General features: G+C 37.9%; 2 protein-coding genes across 2 annotated transcripts; one reads left to right on the top strand and one right to left on the bottom strand.

Annotated features, from left to right (window-relative positions):
• Positions 1-1,993: 1,993 nt before the first annotated feature.
• LOC109215618 (probable aquaporin NIP-type) lies at positions 1,994-11,762 on the top strand. The gene is made up of 3 exons (XM_019379720.1): positions 1,994-2,183; positions 2,310-2,534; positions 11,446-11,762. The coding sequence occupies exons 1-3, from the start codon at positions 2,040-2,042 to the stop codon at positions 11,677-11,679; spliced, it is 603 nt and encodes a 200-aa protein (XP_019235265.1). The 5' UTR covers positions 1,994-2,039; the 3' UTR covers positions 11,680-11,762.
• A 1,825-nt stretch (positions 11,763-13,587) lies between these two features.
• Positions 13,588-14,073, bottom strand: LOC109215617 (leucine-rich repeat extensin-like protein 3). Its single transcript, XM_019379719.1, has one exon. It carries the CDS (start codon positions 14,071-14,073, stop codon positions 13,588-13,590), a length of 486 nt encoding a protein of 161 aa, XP_019235264.1.
• Positions 14,074-18,369: the final 4,296 nt, after the last annotated feature.

The following is an 18,369-nucleotide window of genomic DNA, read 5'->3' as shown; positions in this document are numbered from 1 at the left end:
TATCCTTAATCACTGATGGTCCATTCCCACCAAGAATCATGCTCACAAATTCCTCCTACAAATCACCCCTATGATTGTCTTGTGGGAATTATGGAAGGCTAGATGTCGCAAGAAGTATGGCACCAAATCAATCTCTACCTATAATATTTGCCAACAAGTTCTATTACATGTTAAGATATCCATGGGGCTTAAATTCAGTAAGATGGGTTGGGATTGAAATTGGTGGAAGGTATGTCAGACTGTTGAATCCTACAAGCCTACCCTCAAAAGTACCATAGTTATATGGTCTAAATCGGAAGGCAACTTCTGGAAGCTAAACACTGATGGGAGCTACATTGCTAATCAAGGCAAGGCTGGAGCTGGGGCATTGTTAGGAACAGAAATGGACATACGTTGATGACCTTTGCGTCACCAGTCCAATTCTTGACTAACAACTATGTAGAGGTCCAAGCAGCCTAACAAGGAATACAATGGTGTTGTGCTCAAAATTGCTTGAACTTAAAAATTTCATGAAAACTTCACAAAGACATCATCCTTATCCAAGAGATAGTAAGGCAGCACAATATCAAGGTAATTCACTGTTATAGAGGAGGGAATGGAGTCGCTGATCTTCTTTTCAAACATGCTAGTTCTCTGACTCGCAGCGTTATTTACACTAATGAGAATGACCTCCCTCCTGAAATAAGAGATTCTATTAGAGTTGATAGAATGCAAGTTCCAGCCTTCAGGTTAAAGGGAAAGAGACACTCAGGATGGTACTTTGAACCTCCATAATCTATTGAGAAGGGCTGCTTTTGATTACTTTTTACTAACAATGCAGCCCCATATGTAAGGTGTTATGCGCACCAGATCCTAGACCATCAATAATCTCTTTTAATATTTGTCTTCCGGAGGTTAGGTATTACGTCCCCATCTATTATACTTATTTTTACAATCTATATACGAGGTAGGGGATAATGCCAAATCGCCCATCACTTCGGGCCAGCATAGCCCGGGTGAATGGTTTATTCAAAAAAAAAAAAAAATCTCTATCTGTCATGCTATTAGCTTAAGTTCAGTTCCTCCTTTGCTTTTCTCCCTTGTCTTTCCAACCAAGTATGTTCACCTTCTTCTACAATCCATGACATGCGATACCTTTAATTCATTATGGAGAAAAAAAGGAAATAGAAATTTATTAAAAAGAGTTTGTGCAGTGACACAGCATAGATAATTTACATCATTTGGGTACATGATATGTATAGTAACATGGTAAATAAAATATTACTAGCATATCATAATACCTTATGAAAATTGCGCATGTTTTTCATGTTTGGTCAATAAACTGTGTTTATATTTTTTTATATAAGTTAATTTGATTCTGTTTCTCTTGGACGACAAAATGGAACACCAAGGATTATAATTTTATGTGATTTAGCTCGTGATTAAGCACGTTAAGGGGACAGCTTTCAACTCTAGATAAGGTACCTCAAACTCACAGTTGTCCCATGCATGTGGCTGCTGATCTCATTTCTGTTTTGACCAGGGACTAGGTAAATCCAAATTAAATCCGTGAAGTTGCCAAAGTCCAAGTTGCAATTTCATATTTTACCAACGTTATACATAAAAAAAGTCATAAACGGTATTCTCTCATCTTTATCCAAGAATGTGATTCTAGACCATAAGAGTAAAGTAAAATTTTCGAAGATAATTAACAATGATTATTCAAAGTTTGAAAAACTGCGGATTCTAGAGATCCTAAAAAATATAGTATGTATCTTGACGTGTATTATATTATCCGTCCAACTATTAAAGACATCAAAGGTTGACTGTCACTATGAAAGATTGAACAACTTGGACTAGCTATTAGATTGGTCAAACATTTTGTAACCTTCCAACAAATTCTCCGACTGCCTATCTTTTCCTTATATATACCCACCTTGATAAAGGAAGAGGAAAAGAAATCGAGAAGTACCCTTATACTTGTACAAGAATTTAACACCAAATACTTGTCATTAGGTTTGCTAGGGATCGAGAAAACCTTTATATATACTTGTACAAGCATGGCAGCGAACATTGAAGGTATCCGAGAAGATGAAATCTCCAAACTGGAAGAAGGTGTCCATGCAGATAATATATGTGCGTCCCAGTCTAACACTAGAATAGGATTTTGTTCATCACCTTCCGTTGTTGCTGTTGCACAAAAGGTTAGTTTTTGACAATAGTTACTTGGAATGATCTGTTAAGTGACATAATACATTAAAATAAAAATTGCACTATGAGTATATTAAATTAAAGGTAAGCTTATTAATATGTTCTATTCCTTTTTCTAGTTGATTGCAGAGGCAATTGGGACGTACTTTATTATATTTGCAGGATGTGGATCAGTAGCAGTGAATAAGCTATACGATGGGAGTATTACGTTTCCAGGGATATGCGTGACATGGGGTTTAATTGTGATGGTTATGATTTACTCTTTGGGACACGTATCAGGAGGTCATTTTAATCCTGCTATTACGATCACTTTCACTATCTTCCGTCGTTACTCATGGAAACGGGTACGTATCACGATATCAGTAGTACGTGATTTTTGATGTTTTATACTTCAATACCACATAAGAGGAGGGGGGGCGGGGGATGATTTGTGTGGTGACCAATTTTTCACTTAAACTGATAAAAGGCAGACACTTGGAACTGGTTCTTCTATCTGGTTCATGTAGCTTCAGGTTTGCACACCTAAATCACACACGAACTGCTTGCAATATTTTGCTCTCAATTTACGTTTAACTTCTGCTTATGTGCGTTACCTATAAAAGAGAATAACATTGATATTTATAGAGTTAGTAAATAGAGATTGACAAGAATTCTGATGCTACTCTTCCTTGGTGGAAGAGTTCTAGTTGATCTCAACCTCTAACTCCTTCCCTTTCTTAAACTGTGTTCTCTTTGAGTAAGGATTCCTTCTCCTTATCAATTATGCAACCTTTTCGATCAGGATCAGGAGATATCAATTCTGTCAAGTTAGGTTTATCTCCTTCACGTGCATCCCACATGCTCAAGTCTATCCATATCTGTGCTCTACTGGGATGGACCTGGTTCATGTCTGAGTTCCTTTGTCAGTCTTCAAAACTAATCTTTACTTGGACCAACAAATTTCCCCTTTTTGATGATGACAAACTCTGTGCTTTTCGTAGACTTAGGCCCTGCTAGAATTCAGCTCAACATCAATGCAACGTTAGAAACATTTTTCACTTATCATCAAGGACCGGGTTCATTAGGTTATAAACATCACTGTTTAGAGTATAAAGCACAATATCTTTTCCCCCTTTTGGCATCATCGAAAAGTTGCATAAAAAGTGTGTGATTCCCAAATTATAAAAACTACTCATGGCCACTAGGGCAACTACAAATACATTCATGGATTAATCATCAGTAATCAACTACGCATTCAAACTATCAAGGAAATATAAACAGTCAATAAGAGCAAAAACATCAAACTTCATTGATAGAGAATATGATTCTTCCACAATCCACAAAAATAGTTACAACATGAGCAATAAAACGAAATATCCCGAATCTGGGTCACTGAAGGGTCTAGGCAGGGCTAGGAAATTAAGGCTTGGAAGAACTGGGGGTTTGGGTTTTGGCTTGGAGAAGGTGCAGCATGTCCTGAAGAATTCCATCATTCTTCTCCTTTTCTTTTGTGAGCTCAGTTCTGAGAGCATCTTTCTCAGATTCTACCTCAGCCAAACGAGTCTTCAGCCTTGCTATCTCAGCATCCTTTGCCCCACTCTCCTGCAATAGAGCTTTGACCTTGCTATTTGCAGGTGTCTTTTTAGATGAACCAGGTTCATTGGAATGGCAGTGATCTCATAATCACAAGCAAGCAGAGTATTGATTCCAAAATGGTCTTTGCTTGTGGCCATCTCCCACTTCTTCAGAGGCACCTTACAATGAGCAAGAACAGTAGTGAGAATGAAACCATAAGGAGTGGCATGGGCCTTGGAGCCATTGATAACCCGATCTAGAAGCTTGACTATAAACCCAGGCCAGTTGATCTGCCGCCCACTATCCAGACATTCCATCAAAACCAAGTCCATGTAGTTGTCAATGTGCCTTCTTTCCTGCCTAGGCAGCACACACTTGACGACGAATTCAAACAATACCTTGTGGGGAGGCTTCATTTCACTTTTATAAACAACCTTTGGTGCACTTACTTCCTTATTATCACAGAATTTCCTAGTAATGGCTAGGGAAGTAGGAAGGGAGTCCAGACTTGGCCATTTTTGCCTTGTGTAATCATCATAACCTTCAGAGGGTATACCAAGGATTTCACCCAACTCTTTTGCATCAAAGGAAATTTGAACCCCCTTCACCAGGCTAGTGACCCTTCCACCCTTTACCTCAGCATTTGCCATGAATTCAATTACCTCATTTCCGGCCAGTCTGTCATCTAACTGAAGGACCATGTCCTTCCACCCTATACCTCTAGCCTTTCAAGCGGTAGAACCATCCATTCTTCCTCCAAGTCTTTCAAAAGTCTTCCCTTCAAGATAGTTCGTTTGCCAAACTTGGCTAGCTTGTCCTATTCATTATCAGACTCATCCTCCTCTTCACCACTCCAGTCTTCTTCTTCTTCAGTAATTTTCACTTGTTTGGCTTTCACAGCAGACCTTGTCCGTTTAGCTAAAGTAGAGGGTTCAGCAGACTTAGAGACAGATGAAGACTTCTTTGAGGAAATCTCGACTCTCTTGGGCTTAGGGGTCTGAACCTCCACCTCAACATTCATATGTTCAACTTGATGGACCGGGTCCATCTCATCCACATCAACAGCCTCAACACGCTCTGCCACCTTTTCTTTCCCTTTGTTCATCATTTTCTTCTTACTTTCTTCTATAGCTCTCTGCAACTCCTCCTCACTTTGCTTCAGCTTGCTCCTCGTGGCCCTTCCTCTTAGGAGAGAAGTTTCAGTAGTGTCAGAAGGAGCAGCCTTCCTTTTCTTGTTGGCTCTTGCTGTTCCAGGAGTCTTTGGTTTTGGAGTTCTCTTTTTCTTGGGGTTATAGCTATCACCTACCTTTTTCAAAAGATCTGCTAGAGTTTCTTCCATAGATGAACCAGGTTCATCTGTGTGCTTTCCAAGATTAACTAGTCCTTCAGCAGCTTCTCTCCTGATCTACTTCCCCCTGTTTTCTTGCTACTTTCTTCCACCTTTTCTGGCTTAGCTTCACAGATAGCCATTTTAACAGTTTTAGAGGTGGGTGAAGAATCAGCCACTTCTTTCCCTTTTACCCTCTCATCACTACGCACACCCTCACTCTCCTTTTCTTTTTTTCTTTTATTTTTACCTCCTCTCCTTCTTGACTCAGTCGTCTCCACATCCTCCACAGACCCAATAAATCGATTTTCCAGATTTTTGGCCAAATTAGAGATTACTGCAGTAGAAGGAGTTTGCACAGATATTACCTGCTCAGAATCGGAAGACCCAGTTCCTTCCCCCTCACTCTTAGACTTTAAAGATTTATCAAAATTTTGGGAGTCTTGGGCTTGACTAGCCTTTAACCGTGCGTTTAATTTCCTTGACAGCGCACCTGTAGCCACAGGTTTTCGAGCAAGCATCTTTTACTCGCCTTCTCCTATTGAGGGGTAGTGCTGGGTTGAGGAGTAGTGGAAGAATCGAAGGGGGTAGGTGGAGGAGGTGTACCGGGGTTATCTTAGGGGTTAGTCATTCTCTCTTGATTCTGAAAAAATGGGTGGTTTGAATTTTTGGAAGAGAAGAGAGAAAATTTTGACGGTTTTTGAAAATTATGAGAGACTGGCAGGGTGATGATGATGAATTCAAAGGAGGAGGGTAATTAATACACAATGATAGCTTTTAGCAGTCAAATAGAAGTCAAATCAACCTGAAATTTCAGTTTGAATAGTCTGTTAGGCTTCCCTAGAATCTAGGCGTTTTAACACGGTGAGGATTCTTATTGAAAACGGAACTGGTTCAAACTTATTTGGATAGGCTTGATTCTTCCATTTTAAACTTCTTAAGCAACTCTTTTACATATTTTCTACTGATGATCATAGTTCCATTTGAGTTTTGTTTAATTTGTAGGCCTAGAAAGAAATTAAGCTCACCCATCATACTCATTTCAAATTCACTCCCCATTAGTTTAGCAAATTCCTTACTTAGTTTTTCAGTAGTCGCTCCAAAAATTATGTCATCAACATATATCTGTACTACTAGAAGATCTTTACCTTTTTCCCTCAAGAATAGAGTGTTATCAATTTTACCTCTCTTGTAGCCATGTTCAAGCAGAAATTTTGATAGTCGTTCATACAATGCTCTAGGAGCCTGCTTGAGTCCATAGAGTGCCTTGTCAAGTCTGTATACATGATCAGGACACTCCATGGTTTCAAACCATGGAGGTTGCTTGACAAGCACTTCTTCCTTTAAGTAGCCATTGAGGAAGGCACTCTTGACGTCCATCTGGTGAAGAGTAAATTCCATGTATGCAACATATGCTATGAGGAGTCTTATTGCTTCCTACCTTGCAACTGGAGCAAAGGTCTCATCATAGTCTATGCCCTCCTCTTGGCTATATCCTTGAACCACCAATCTTGCTTTGTTCCTTGTAACAGTTCTATCTTCATCAAGTTTGTTTCTGAAGACCCATTTTGCGCCAATTACTTATCTGTCCTTGGGTCTTGGAACCAGATGCCAAACTTGACTCCTTTCAAACTGGTTGAGTTCATCTTGCATTGCATTTACCCAGTTTGCATCTTGTAAGGTTTCACAACCAACTGGTTTCCGCTTGATGTTTCTCCCATGTTTTGTTGCTGAGGAACAGGCTCATGGACAGGTTCCATTGAGGTATTAGATTCAGTTCCTCTTTGTTCAGTTCCCCTTGTCAGGTTGCCCTGGATGGAAGAACCTGTTCCATCACCTGTTCCTTCTTCTGGTGCAGCTTCAGCCTTGGCTGTGATTTCATTTGAACTTCTTACCAGCCCAATAGCTTCATCTTCATGTTCCTGTCTCTCAGAAAGAATATTAGTTGCATCAAAAACCACATGTACACTTTCTTCTACACACATAGTTCTTTTGTTGTACACTTTACACGCTTTTCTATGTGAAGAATATCCCAAGAATACTCCCTCATCACTTCTGGGATCAAACTTACCTAGGGAGTCCTTTCCATTGTTATGCACAAAGCACTTGCATCCAAATGCCCTAAGATGGGATATATTTGGTTTTCTCCCTTTCAGTAACTCATAGGGAGTCTTCTCTACAAGAGGTCTAGTTATGCACCTATTAATGATGTAACATGCAGTGTTTACAGCTTCTGCCCAGAAGCTATGGGGCAGCTTACTAGAAAGAAGCATAGTCCTAGCCATATCTTTAAGTATCCTATTCTTTCTTTCAACTACTCCATTTTGTAGAGTCTTAGGGGCAGAAAAATTATGATTGATGCCATGCACATCACAAAATTCAGCAAACTTAGCATTTTCAAATTCAGTTCCATGATTAGACCTAATTGATGCAAGTTGATTACCTAGTTGTTTCTGATTTTTTCTAACAAAAGAAGTAAACATGTCAAATGCTTCATCTTTAGATGTTAAAAATAATGTCCAAGTAAACCTAGAGTAATCATCAACAAGCACCATCACATATCTTTTACCACCTCTGCTTAATGTTCTCATTGGACCACAGAGATCCATATGGACCAGTTCTATCGATCTAGTCGTGCTTACAACTTTCTTGTATTTAAAAGAGGATTTTACCTGCTTCCCTCTTGCTCAAGCCTCACAAACTTTGTTTTCCGTAAACTTGATGTTAGGCAGCCCTATCACCAGGTCCTTGGAAACTACTTTGTTAAGTTGACTTAGACTTGCATGTCCAAGTCTCTTGTGCCAAATGAGGGGATCATTGTCCAACGCACTTAAGCAAGTGAGTTCATTTTCTGAAAGAGTGGACATATCTACAATGCATATATTATTTACCCTTTTTCTCTGCAAAATAATCTTGTAAGTAGTAAGATTTATCACAAAACATTTGGTAGAGGTGAATGCTACAAAGTTACATCTGTTGCACACTTGTGATACACTGATTAGGTTATATTTCAAGCCATCTATCAAGTAGACATTCTCAATGGAGTGTGAGTCTCTCTTACCTACCTTTCCAACCCCAACCTTTCTTACCATTTCCAAAGGAGACATTTCCTCCTTTGAGGTCCTCAAGTGAAAGGAACTGGTTCTTGCTTCCAGTCATATGCTTTGAGTAGCCACTATCCATGTACCATATTTGACTGCTCCCTTTCACTTGGACCCGCAAAAGGAAATCAGGGGTTCGTTTTAGGAACCCAAACTAGTTTGGGTCCCTTTCTATAGGCAAAAGGGTGAATTAAATTCTTTTTAGCCCATCCTGCCAGCCTATTTTTCTCTTGAACAAATGATTTGTTCTTTTGACTAGCCTTTTCTTTTGTAGTACATTCACTTTTGTAGTGACCAGTCTTACCACAGTGTGTGCAGATTTTGTTCTCAGGAAGTGTGATATACTTTCTTTTGGGATCCCACTTAGGTGCAGGGATCCCGTATCCAAGTCCTCTCTTATTGCTACTATGGTGTTCTTGTAGCCATGAAAGTGCATCAGAGGACCTATTCCTTTTACAAGTTCTGTCTAGCTCGTGCTTGACCTTGCTTAGATCTTCCTTTAGGACTCTTATCTGCTCATCTCTTTTGTAAAACTCATCTTTCATTTTTCCTAGATTTTCTTCTAAAGTGAGATGTGTGTGATCAGCTTTCTTTTTACCTGTTCCTAGTTTCAGTTTTAAATTTTCAGATCTAAGCTCCAGCACAGTGGTGTCAAGTTCAAGAACCTGGTTCTTTAACTCAGCATTTTTACTATCACTTTCACTAGTCCTAAGTTCCAGATTCTTGCACTTAGCTCTCAAAATCTCACACTCCTAGATATCTATTCCCTTTCATTGTTTATGACCTCAGATTCATCAATGAAATCCAGAAGTAACTCAGATAGACTTTTTTTGGACAAAAACATAATCTTGTCTTTGAGATGAGTTATAGTTACCTCAGATTCCTCATCAGATTCTCCAATGGCGATAAGTGCTTGTTCATCTCCATCTTCATCCTCTGAATCTTCAACTGAACATTCTTCCCAGGCAGCAACCATAGCCTTTGTTGATCCTTTGTTCTTCTTGGGATGAACATATTCCTTCTTCATGTTCTTTCGTTCAGCCCTTTCTTTCTTCCATTCAATTTCCCACTGAGGATAGTTTTTGATGTGGTGATCAGTCTTCCCACACTTGTAGCAGCCCTCGTTGGTCTGTTTTTCAGAAACCCTTGGTTTGTTGTAGCTTGCACCTCTTGAGGAACCCTTTCCTCTCATTAGATACTTCTTGAGGTCCTTTGTGATCATAGCCATTTCATCCTCTTCTAGATCAGCGCCTTCAGTGATTCTGAGTGCCAGGCTCCTTTCCTTCTTGGGTGCATCCATCTTCATGGTTTGCCTTCTTAGTTCATAAGCAGTAAGATTTCCAATTAGCTCGTCCAGCTTAAGAGTGGCAATGTTCTTTGATTCCTGCATTGTAGTGATTTTGCTTTCCCAAGTGACTAGCAAAACCCTTGTCAGAATTTTCTCAACTTTGTCTTCTTCAAGAATAACCCTTCCTAGAGACTTAAGTTCATTTGTTAGTATGGTGAACCTTGTATACATCTCTTGGATGGTTTCTCCTTCCTTCATGGTGAAATTTTCATATTGAGAATACAACAGTGTTCCTCTTGACCTCTTCACTTGAGGAGTTCCTTCATGAGCCACTTGCAAAGTGTCCCAGATTTCCTTAGCAGTGGTACAACTTTGAATTCTACTGTACTCGTCTGGACCAAGTCCATACACAAGCCATTTCTTGGCCTTAGCATTCTTTTCCCACTTCCTCAAGTCCTCAGCATTGCAGTCAGCTCTTATTTTTTGCACGTCTACTCCTTCAGCATTCTTCTTCATGGTAGCCAGGAGACCATCAATGACAATATCTCACAGCTCATAGTCTTCTCCGATGATGTGATCTCTCATCCTGTTTTTCCACCAGGAGTAGTACCGGCCATTAAAGAGTGGAGGCCTAGCAGTGGATTGCCCTTCCCAGTTTTCAGGTGGTGCACTCCTCTTGATCTGTTCCTAAGGCGTTAGCCTCTTCAAGGATAACCCGCTCTGATACCAATTGATATTTTATACTTCAATACTACACAAGGGAGGGGGGGTGTGGTGACCAATTTTTCGCTTAAACTGATTATGGAAGGACCTGGTTCTTCTAAGTGTTCCTTAACCTACTATTGAAGAAATAGTAAATGCGGAAAGTAAAGAACACAAGTATTTTACGTGGAAAACACTTGGCTCAAAAGGTGAAAAAATCATGACCTACTTTCCAGTAGGATTTTCCCAAACTCTCCACTAAAATCACTGAACCAAAAACTGCATTTATAAAAACTCTTTTGTGAACCTAGGACTAACTCTAATCCCGTTGTAGCACATAACCTCTAGCTTTTGCGACAACTTCAAGTTAACTCTAACTTGAAGACTCTGAGTACCTATTACAATTGCCTCTAGATAAAGTTGAAAGGTACAATATAAAACCACCTACTACAATTGAACTAGAATAAAAGGCAGACACTTGGAACTGGTTCTTCTATCTGGTTCATGTAGCTTCAGGTTTCCACACTTGAATCACACACGAACTGCTTGCAAAATTGCCTTACTATTTTGCTCTTAATTCACGTTTAACTTTTGCTTATGTGTGTTACCTGTAAAAGAGAATAACACTGATATTCATAAAGTTAGTAAATAGGATTGACTAGAATTCTGATGCTACTCTTCCTTGGTTGAAGAGTTCTAGTTGATCTCAACCTCTAACTCCTTCCCTTTCTTAAACCGTGTTCTCTTTGAGTAAGGAGTCCTTCTCCTTATCAATTATGCGACCTTTTCGATCAGGATCAGGAGATATCAATTTTGTCAAGTTAGGTTTATTTCTTTCACGTGTATCCCACATGCTCAAGTCTATCTGTATCTGCGCTCCACTGGGATGGACCTGATTCATGTCTGAGTTCCTTTATCAGTCTTCAAAACTAATCTTTACTTGGCCAACAGTTTTTAAGCTTTACTTCTTTTTTCCATTCACACAGTTATCTTGGGAGGAAACATCTGATCTACAACATTAAGAGTCCAATAGCTCACAACTTAAGGTACTCATGCATGTAGAACATAACCAACGTTCAAGTGTTTAAATGAAAGTTTGTGCCAAAATTTATGAAATCCTTATTTTTGTGGCAAAATATATCGAGATCTCCTTGAACTTGATACTTTTTATTCAACGTAGACCTGAACTATTTTCGGTCCAAATTTACCTCTTGAACTTTTCAGTTTGGTAGTCTTGATCGAATAAACATGTATATGTAATATGATATCCATCCAATGCACAGGCACCTTTTTACATAATAGCTCAGCTAACGGGCTCAATTCTAGCAAGCGGCACATTAGCACTATTGTTGGACGTCACTTCCACATCTTATTTTGGTACTATTCCAGTAGGATCTAATGGCCAATCTTTGGCTATGGAAATCATCATTTCCTTCCTCCTAATGTTCGTTGTTTGCGGAGTTTCTACAGATGATAGAGCGGTATGTTATTTATTATATTTTACATTGAGCAGATAACTTCATTAGAAATTTAGCACCATTCTCAAGGTCATTGGTTAATTCATTTGTTTTGCATGTGAAAAACAGATAGGAGAACTGGCTGGATTGGCTGTTGGAATGACAATAACCTTGAATGTCTTTGTTGCCGGGTATGCTTAAAGTTAACTACTCATCTTATCACTTTACATAGCACAAAAACTTTGCTAAATATTTAACTATAAAAATTTGTTCTTTCTAGTACTTTTTTAAAAAAAATTAATTTTATTTAAGGAAATTAAAGAATTGGTTTTCAGATTCATACCAAAAATTATTTTTAAATGACCCACGTTTTTGAATCCGTCAATCTCTGCCTCTTCTATTATTATTATTATTATTATTATTATTTTTTAATATAAAGGAAATGGAGAGTAGTAATTCTTACCTTTCAAATGAAGTGGATGCAGGCCAATTTCAGGAGCATCGATGAACCCAGCAAGGAGCATTGGTCCAGCGATTGTGAAGCAAGTCTATAAAGGTCTTTGGGTGTATATAATTGGGCCAGTCATCGGAACTCTAGGGGGAGCGTTTGTATACAACTTAATTAGATTTACGAATAAACCACTTCTTCAACTGGTTAAAAGTAGATCCTTTCTTCCAAGTTAAGAGAGTAAAATAATTCATGAATTTTTAGGTTATAGGCCTAGTGAAGGAATGTATCTGTCATTTTTTGAAATCTCTTTTTATGATTCATCAAAATAATACTAATGTAAATTCTTCAGCAATGTACTTCTTTTAACAAATTTTATTGTTCTTGTCTAGCCCTGTATTCCTTCCGCTTACCAAGAGATAACAGAATGCCCATATAACAAATAGTTTCTTGTACCATTCGCCTTACGCGGTGATATCTTTGCATGTGAAAAAATTATACATCCACCATTTCAAGTTTGATGAGATACTTTCCTTTTTAGTCTATTTCAAAATAAATGACATATTTTTAAATTTTGAAATAATTCAACTTTAAACTCTTTATTTTATCCTTAATGAGAAGCTTTTACAACCATACAAATCTCATGGCCTAACAAAGCTTTTACCCCTTAAAATTTTTAAGACCAAAAGTTTCAAAAATCTTTTTTTTTTCTTGAACCCCGTGACGAGACAAACTACCTCATCTAAATTGAAACGGAGAAAGTATACAATAAGGTTCGCCATAAGATTTATCTGTTGTTGCCCGGGGCGAAGCTATGCTCTTCTAAGGTGGTCAATGGACCACCCTTCGTAAAAAATTACACTGTATATATAGGAAACAAAATATTAGAGTTTAGAGGCATATAACATATATTGAACACCCTTTGTCGAGAATTTTTTTTTCTTCTTTCATGTTTGAACATCCTTGGAGTAATTTCTGGCTTCGCCACTGGTTGTTGCGTGTAAGTCAACTTAACTTGATGGAGCAAAAATATTTATACACTTACGGTCAGAGAACCTATACTCTAGCTAATTGACCTGATTGTGTAAAAAAATTATACGCATGAGTTGTATAAAACATAAACTTATAAATAAGTAACAGTAAATGGGATTTTTAACTTGTACTAACAAAAAGTTTTTACACTGAATGAGTATTTTAATTTGTTGTAGTAGATAATATATCTTATTTTTAAGTATAACTGTAATTATCTTTTAGGTAACTTCTTTTAATAGTATATATTATTTTTTTAATATGTCTAACATATAGAAGTTAAACTCTCACAACCAAAGTAGCCGAAAGAGAGAAGAAACAAAAGTTAATCTTGTGGATAATCTGACAAGAGAAAAAATGTTACAGAAGATAATAAATCCGATCCAGCACTGAAGAAAAAGTAAAAATAAATGACTTATTAAATCAAGCCTACCTTGAACGTTACTGATAGAGACACGTTAAGAACACTAAAATCAATAAAAATTTCCTAGCTAGCCAGTCACATAGCCTAAGACCAACAACTCTAGAATCCCACAACCAACCAGAAGAAGCAGAGAATTAAGACAAAGGGGATTTCTAGTTAATGCACCAGAGTATATTTGTAAATTAAATGGATCAGTTGAGTACAAGTTTCCTGGTGGGGCTGTGAAATAGATGAACCTTGGCGGCGGCGGCGGTGACGACGGCTTACTCTGTTGAATTGCTGGTGGTGCTGTGAAATAGATGAACCTTGGCGACGGTGGATTCTGTTGAATAACTGGTGGACAATATGTATTACTGGCCTTGGGAGGTGGTGGTGGAGGAGAAAGAATAGGAGGAGTTATAAATTGTTGATTACATGGTTTCCCACACGGGCATTCTCCACACTTTATACTTGGATCAGGCATCAGAGGACCATCAACATTACTGTCATGATCAGAGGTAATAGCAGTGGCTTTGGAAGAAACTATAAGTACCGTGAGAACCATACAAGACATGATCTTGATCATGATCAGAATTAGAAACTTCTTACTACGTGTATGCATTGGCATGCAATTGTATATAGAAGCTAAGGTTTCTCGGTAATTCTATTTCTCAAGGTTTATAGATATTAAGAGATGGCTACAATGATGGAATGAGTAATATGAGTTTGTATATGAAGTGAACTTTTGGTGGCCTATATATGTGGCTTATTACTTAAAGTAGGGTGAGATGCATTTTGCATGAGCTAGCAATCATGGATAGAAAGGCTAAAGTAAAGGCTTAACTTATAGTATATAGTAATATAAAGAATTCTTACATACCTACAGAGTATTTTAACCAATTAATTAAAACAAGTTACTAACCACTACTTAATATTTTAGGTTATTGAAATAGAAATTAATTATAGACAGTTTCATGTTGTCGTAGGTCATCTTAGCTGATAGCATAAAAAAATGTACACGGTCAGTGTGTAGAAGTTAAACTACAATGTAAATAAATCTTGGATATATAGTAAATAAGGGTATGGCTGGATGGAGACTTGGTATTACTATCATTATGAGCTTCCTTTTATGACTATTAAGGAAAGATATGAAAATGAATTGCATATGGGTGATGTTATTAATTACTAGGTTGTAGGACATGTTGTAATATTATTCTTCTCTCTTTTTGGATGCATGTATGATGCTATATACGTGGTGTAACGAAGTCCATCGGTTGAAATGTACTTAAAGAATATATGCTCCATAATATAAGCCATCAATTGGTAAGAGAATCACTTGATAATCAAGCAAAGAGAGGGCTTAGGCAATCGAATCATGCCATCAAATTAAAGTTATCAATCTTAAGGAATAAAGAGTTTCGGATGGCCCAGCGAGTTTTGCAATTTTTTGGTGTATCAATCATCATGTATTTATAGCATTTACACTTGAATATGTACGCTACGTACACATATTAGGTGGTAGTATTAGGTGAGAAGCAGATAGAACAGAAACTCTGTAGTGACAATGATCGAGAAAAGTGTGACGGTGTCGTATTGATCTCTATCTTTAGACTAATTCTAATTTGTTCAATTATTGGATAAAGCTTTAAGTTGGAAGGGTACTTCTCCTCAAATAGACTATGCCAGGGAAATCTTAATAGGTCAATTGATTGGTTACTTGAGCTTTTAACTTGTTGGTGAGGGTTTAATTCCCAAACTTATAATCCGACCTCCCATTTTCTCCTCCCCTGCCCCATTAAAAAAGAAAAGAAGCACTTGTGCGTGCACCACATACACACACATCATGTCAGAAGCGTATCTTACTATTAGGATATGTGTTCACGTGAACCTATACTTTTCTCTATGAATCATGTATAAAAAAGTAGGCTCTACATGCATGCAATTTTGTTAGCCAAAAACTTGTTGATCACACAAAAGGAAGAATCGAATGCTCACAGCCAAAAAGGCGAAGAAAGAGAACCCTTTTCTTTGTCCAATATCGGATGTCAGGAACCTTTCTTTTAATGAATTTCTTATTTCTCTTTCGGTGCTCGTTTCCTGGCCGGTTCGTTATTTTTGGGGTTTTCAAAAGCCCAAAAATAATTAGACCATAATGGTTAGAGGATAATGAAAAACTAAGATATTGATTTATAACAGAAGTATTGGGAAAATAGCGCGTCAGATTTTAAAGTATGCTTGCTAGAAATTTTGATTGTTAGAATTTGTGATAAAATCTTTCAGCTCACCTGAATTTTCAAACACAACTGAAAATAATTTGGTTATCGTCATGATTATGTCACAAATCATGGCCGATCACTAGAATTTTTCAGCATTGTGGCTGAATTTCTAGTGCTTCAAAATTTGGCGATTGCAAAAATCGCTTTCTAAAATACTGACTAGCGTGCTTTAAAATTCTAGTAAGGGATTATTTTCTCAAAACTTTTTTTAACGGGATCAAAATTTAAACGGAGGTCCTAATTTTTAGAAGTTAAGGCCTAATTGTGAAACATACTAAACATGGAGTACTGGCTGCTCTGTATGGAGGCATTTTTATTTTATTTTCACTATATATGCTAGCATTTGATATGTTATATATACCGAATTAAAAAATTTTAAAATAATTTCAATTTGTACTACACATATTAAGAAATCATTTTCTTCTTCTAAGGAAAGTTAAAGATTTGATACTCTGACCTAGTTCATATTTAATTTGCTGGTACTCAGCAAGCTAAGTCACTGGAATTAGCAATAAGTTACAAGGACTGAAGGTAAAAGCAGTAGGAATAAGGCGTAGATGTTCTTGAGGCTAGAAGGAGAAGAGAAGGAAGCTTGTGTCAGAAAAGAGTAAGATGCTTGTGTGGCTGCTGCCATATTCTCATATCCTTTTCTTAGTCTGTGGAGTAAATTTACCTTGTCAAGAAGTTCAGGCCAAGAGCAAGATTTAATTTGTTTTTCCTAATTTTCTTGCCATATTCAAGTTTTCAATTTATTTTATTTGAAGAGGAATAAGTTTTGTCATTATTAAAAAGGGAAGAATTTATTGACTCATATGATGATTTGATGATTAACCAACGAAAGCTACTTACAAAATCTACTTGGGACATTGGTTGATGAAAAGTTGCGATATAGACTTCTAACTAGTTCATGTGTTTCATATTCTCAGCTAAGCATGTTTCCTAAGTGTCATGACCCTATCAAAACACTGGTCCACACGGAACACCTCAAGTCACTATGCTCAAAATCGACAACCACGCGCAATTTGATGTCTAGAACCAAAGCAAATCATCATAACCACGACGAAGCAATCGACATAACATTACACAAACCCGAAAGGACACAACCGATACGACATCCGCCGAGCAATACCCAATACACTTCCCGCTCAAATTCCACTGAGAGACCCCAATAAAATCGCACTACATGTGCCTATAACCAACAAATCCCAACGCTTCGCGACACGGAAAGGTAACTCATAGATCTCCCCAGAACACAAATAAGCTCAATAACAATCAAATGGCACATACCTCAACAATAGCAATTCGGAGTCAACAAATCCGACCCGGTGCAGAACACACACCCATACAGGCCTACCAACGAACCCTAAATCAACTCTGGTCACCCACAACAGTTAAATACCCTCCGAAAGTCTACAATGACTGAATCACAACACATACTAACCTCTGGCCAACCTTGGCTACATTTTTTTTTTTACAGTTCATAACCACGAAACAATCTACTCACGAGAACTCTCAGTCTCCCAATCCATAGAACATATGAATCACCATCTCTGATCTCGACTGCACCGCCTGAATGATCACACTTCACCATTTACACGATCACCCCACGAGGAATACTTCTAGAATTCTTCTGTGCCACCAGGCAAAATTTGAATATCAGCAGTCGATCAGACAGGAGAGTACCGCAATACCAATGAAGTATCCTTAACTTAAACACATTGCCCTTTCTGAAATATAAACCTTCATCAAGCCACACCAATTAGTAGTATCGTTTACCTAGTCATCTGAAACTGTCCATGCTGCCTAAGAATTTATGACATTCATTTCAGAACTGAACCGTTACCTTACACATGCAAATCTCAACCCTACACAACATACCGCGTATACCATGCCATCCTATGTCAAATATCAAGACTTCGTAATCCATTCAGATTCATAAGCAACTACGTACTCAACTAGCCAAGAACTTTCCATTTGATCCCATCTAGAAGAAAATCTCTATACATTACATGCTTCTCACGCCATTAGAAAATGTACATCTCTAACCGTGGTAGAAAACCATCAAGAACTCTCCAAATCCCATTTGCACAAAACCAAACCGTCATGACTGAATCCTTTTAGCTCATCCAAACTACGCATGTCACCACAAACCCAAGAGCATTGCCACAAGACACCTGTAGAAACTCATTACCCTATAAGCACCCAAAGAACTAATCGTTCCTTGCCATGCCGATCCGGCCTATTACCAAGCTATCCTATCCATCCGAGTTTCCTTCTGATTTACCTTCAACTTGATACTCCTTCTTGCTATAACACTATAATTTCCTCAACCCAGACTCACCACACGAGACCCAAGCATAAAACCATATCGTCTAAGGCTTATAAGCCGATGGATACTCTCTTAAATATTCCCAAAGGCACCACATTCAAAATACCTACCCTGAAGTGACTTCCTGCGAATCGAAAGCCATTACCTTTACCTTCCCAATACTGATATATATAGAATCCCACAATGATATAGAAATACCACGAGTCTTGACACCCTCCAATGCAAACATCAGTTTCTAGCCAAATATACAACTTGAAAATCTCCA

This window comes from Nicotiana attenuata, unplaced genomic scaffold, assembly GCF_001879085.1.
Source record: "Nicotiana attenuata strain UT unplaced genomic scaffold, NIATTr2, whole genome shotgun sequence".
Taxonomy (NCBI): domain Eukaryota; kingdom Viridiplantae; phylum Streptophyta; class Magnoliopsida; order Solanales; family Solanaceae; genus Nicotiana; species Nicotiana attenuata.
Note: the sequence above shows the minus strand (reverse complement) of the source record. Positions and strands in the feature narration are given on the sequence as shown.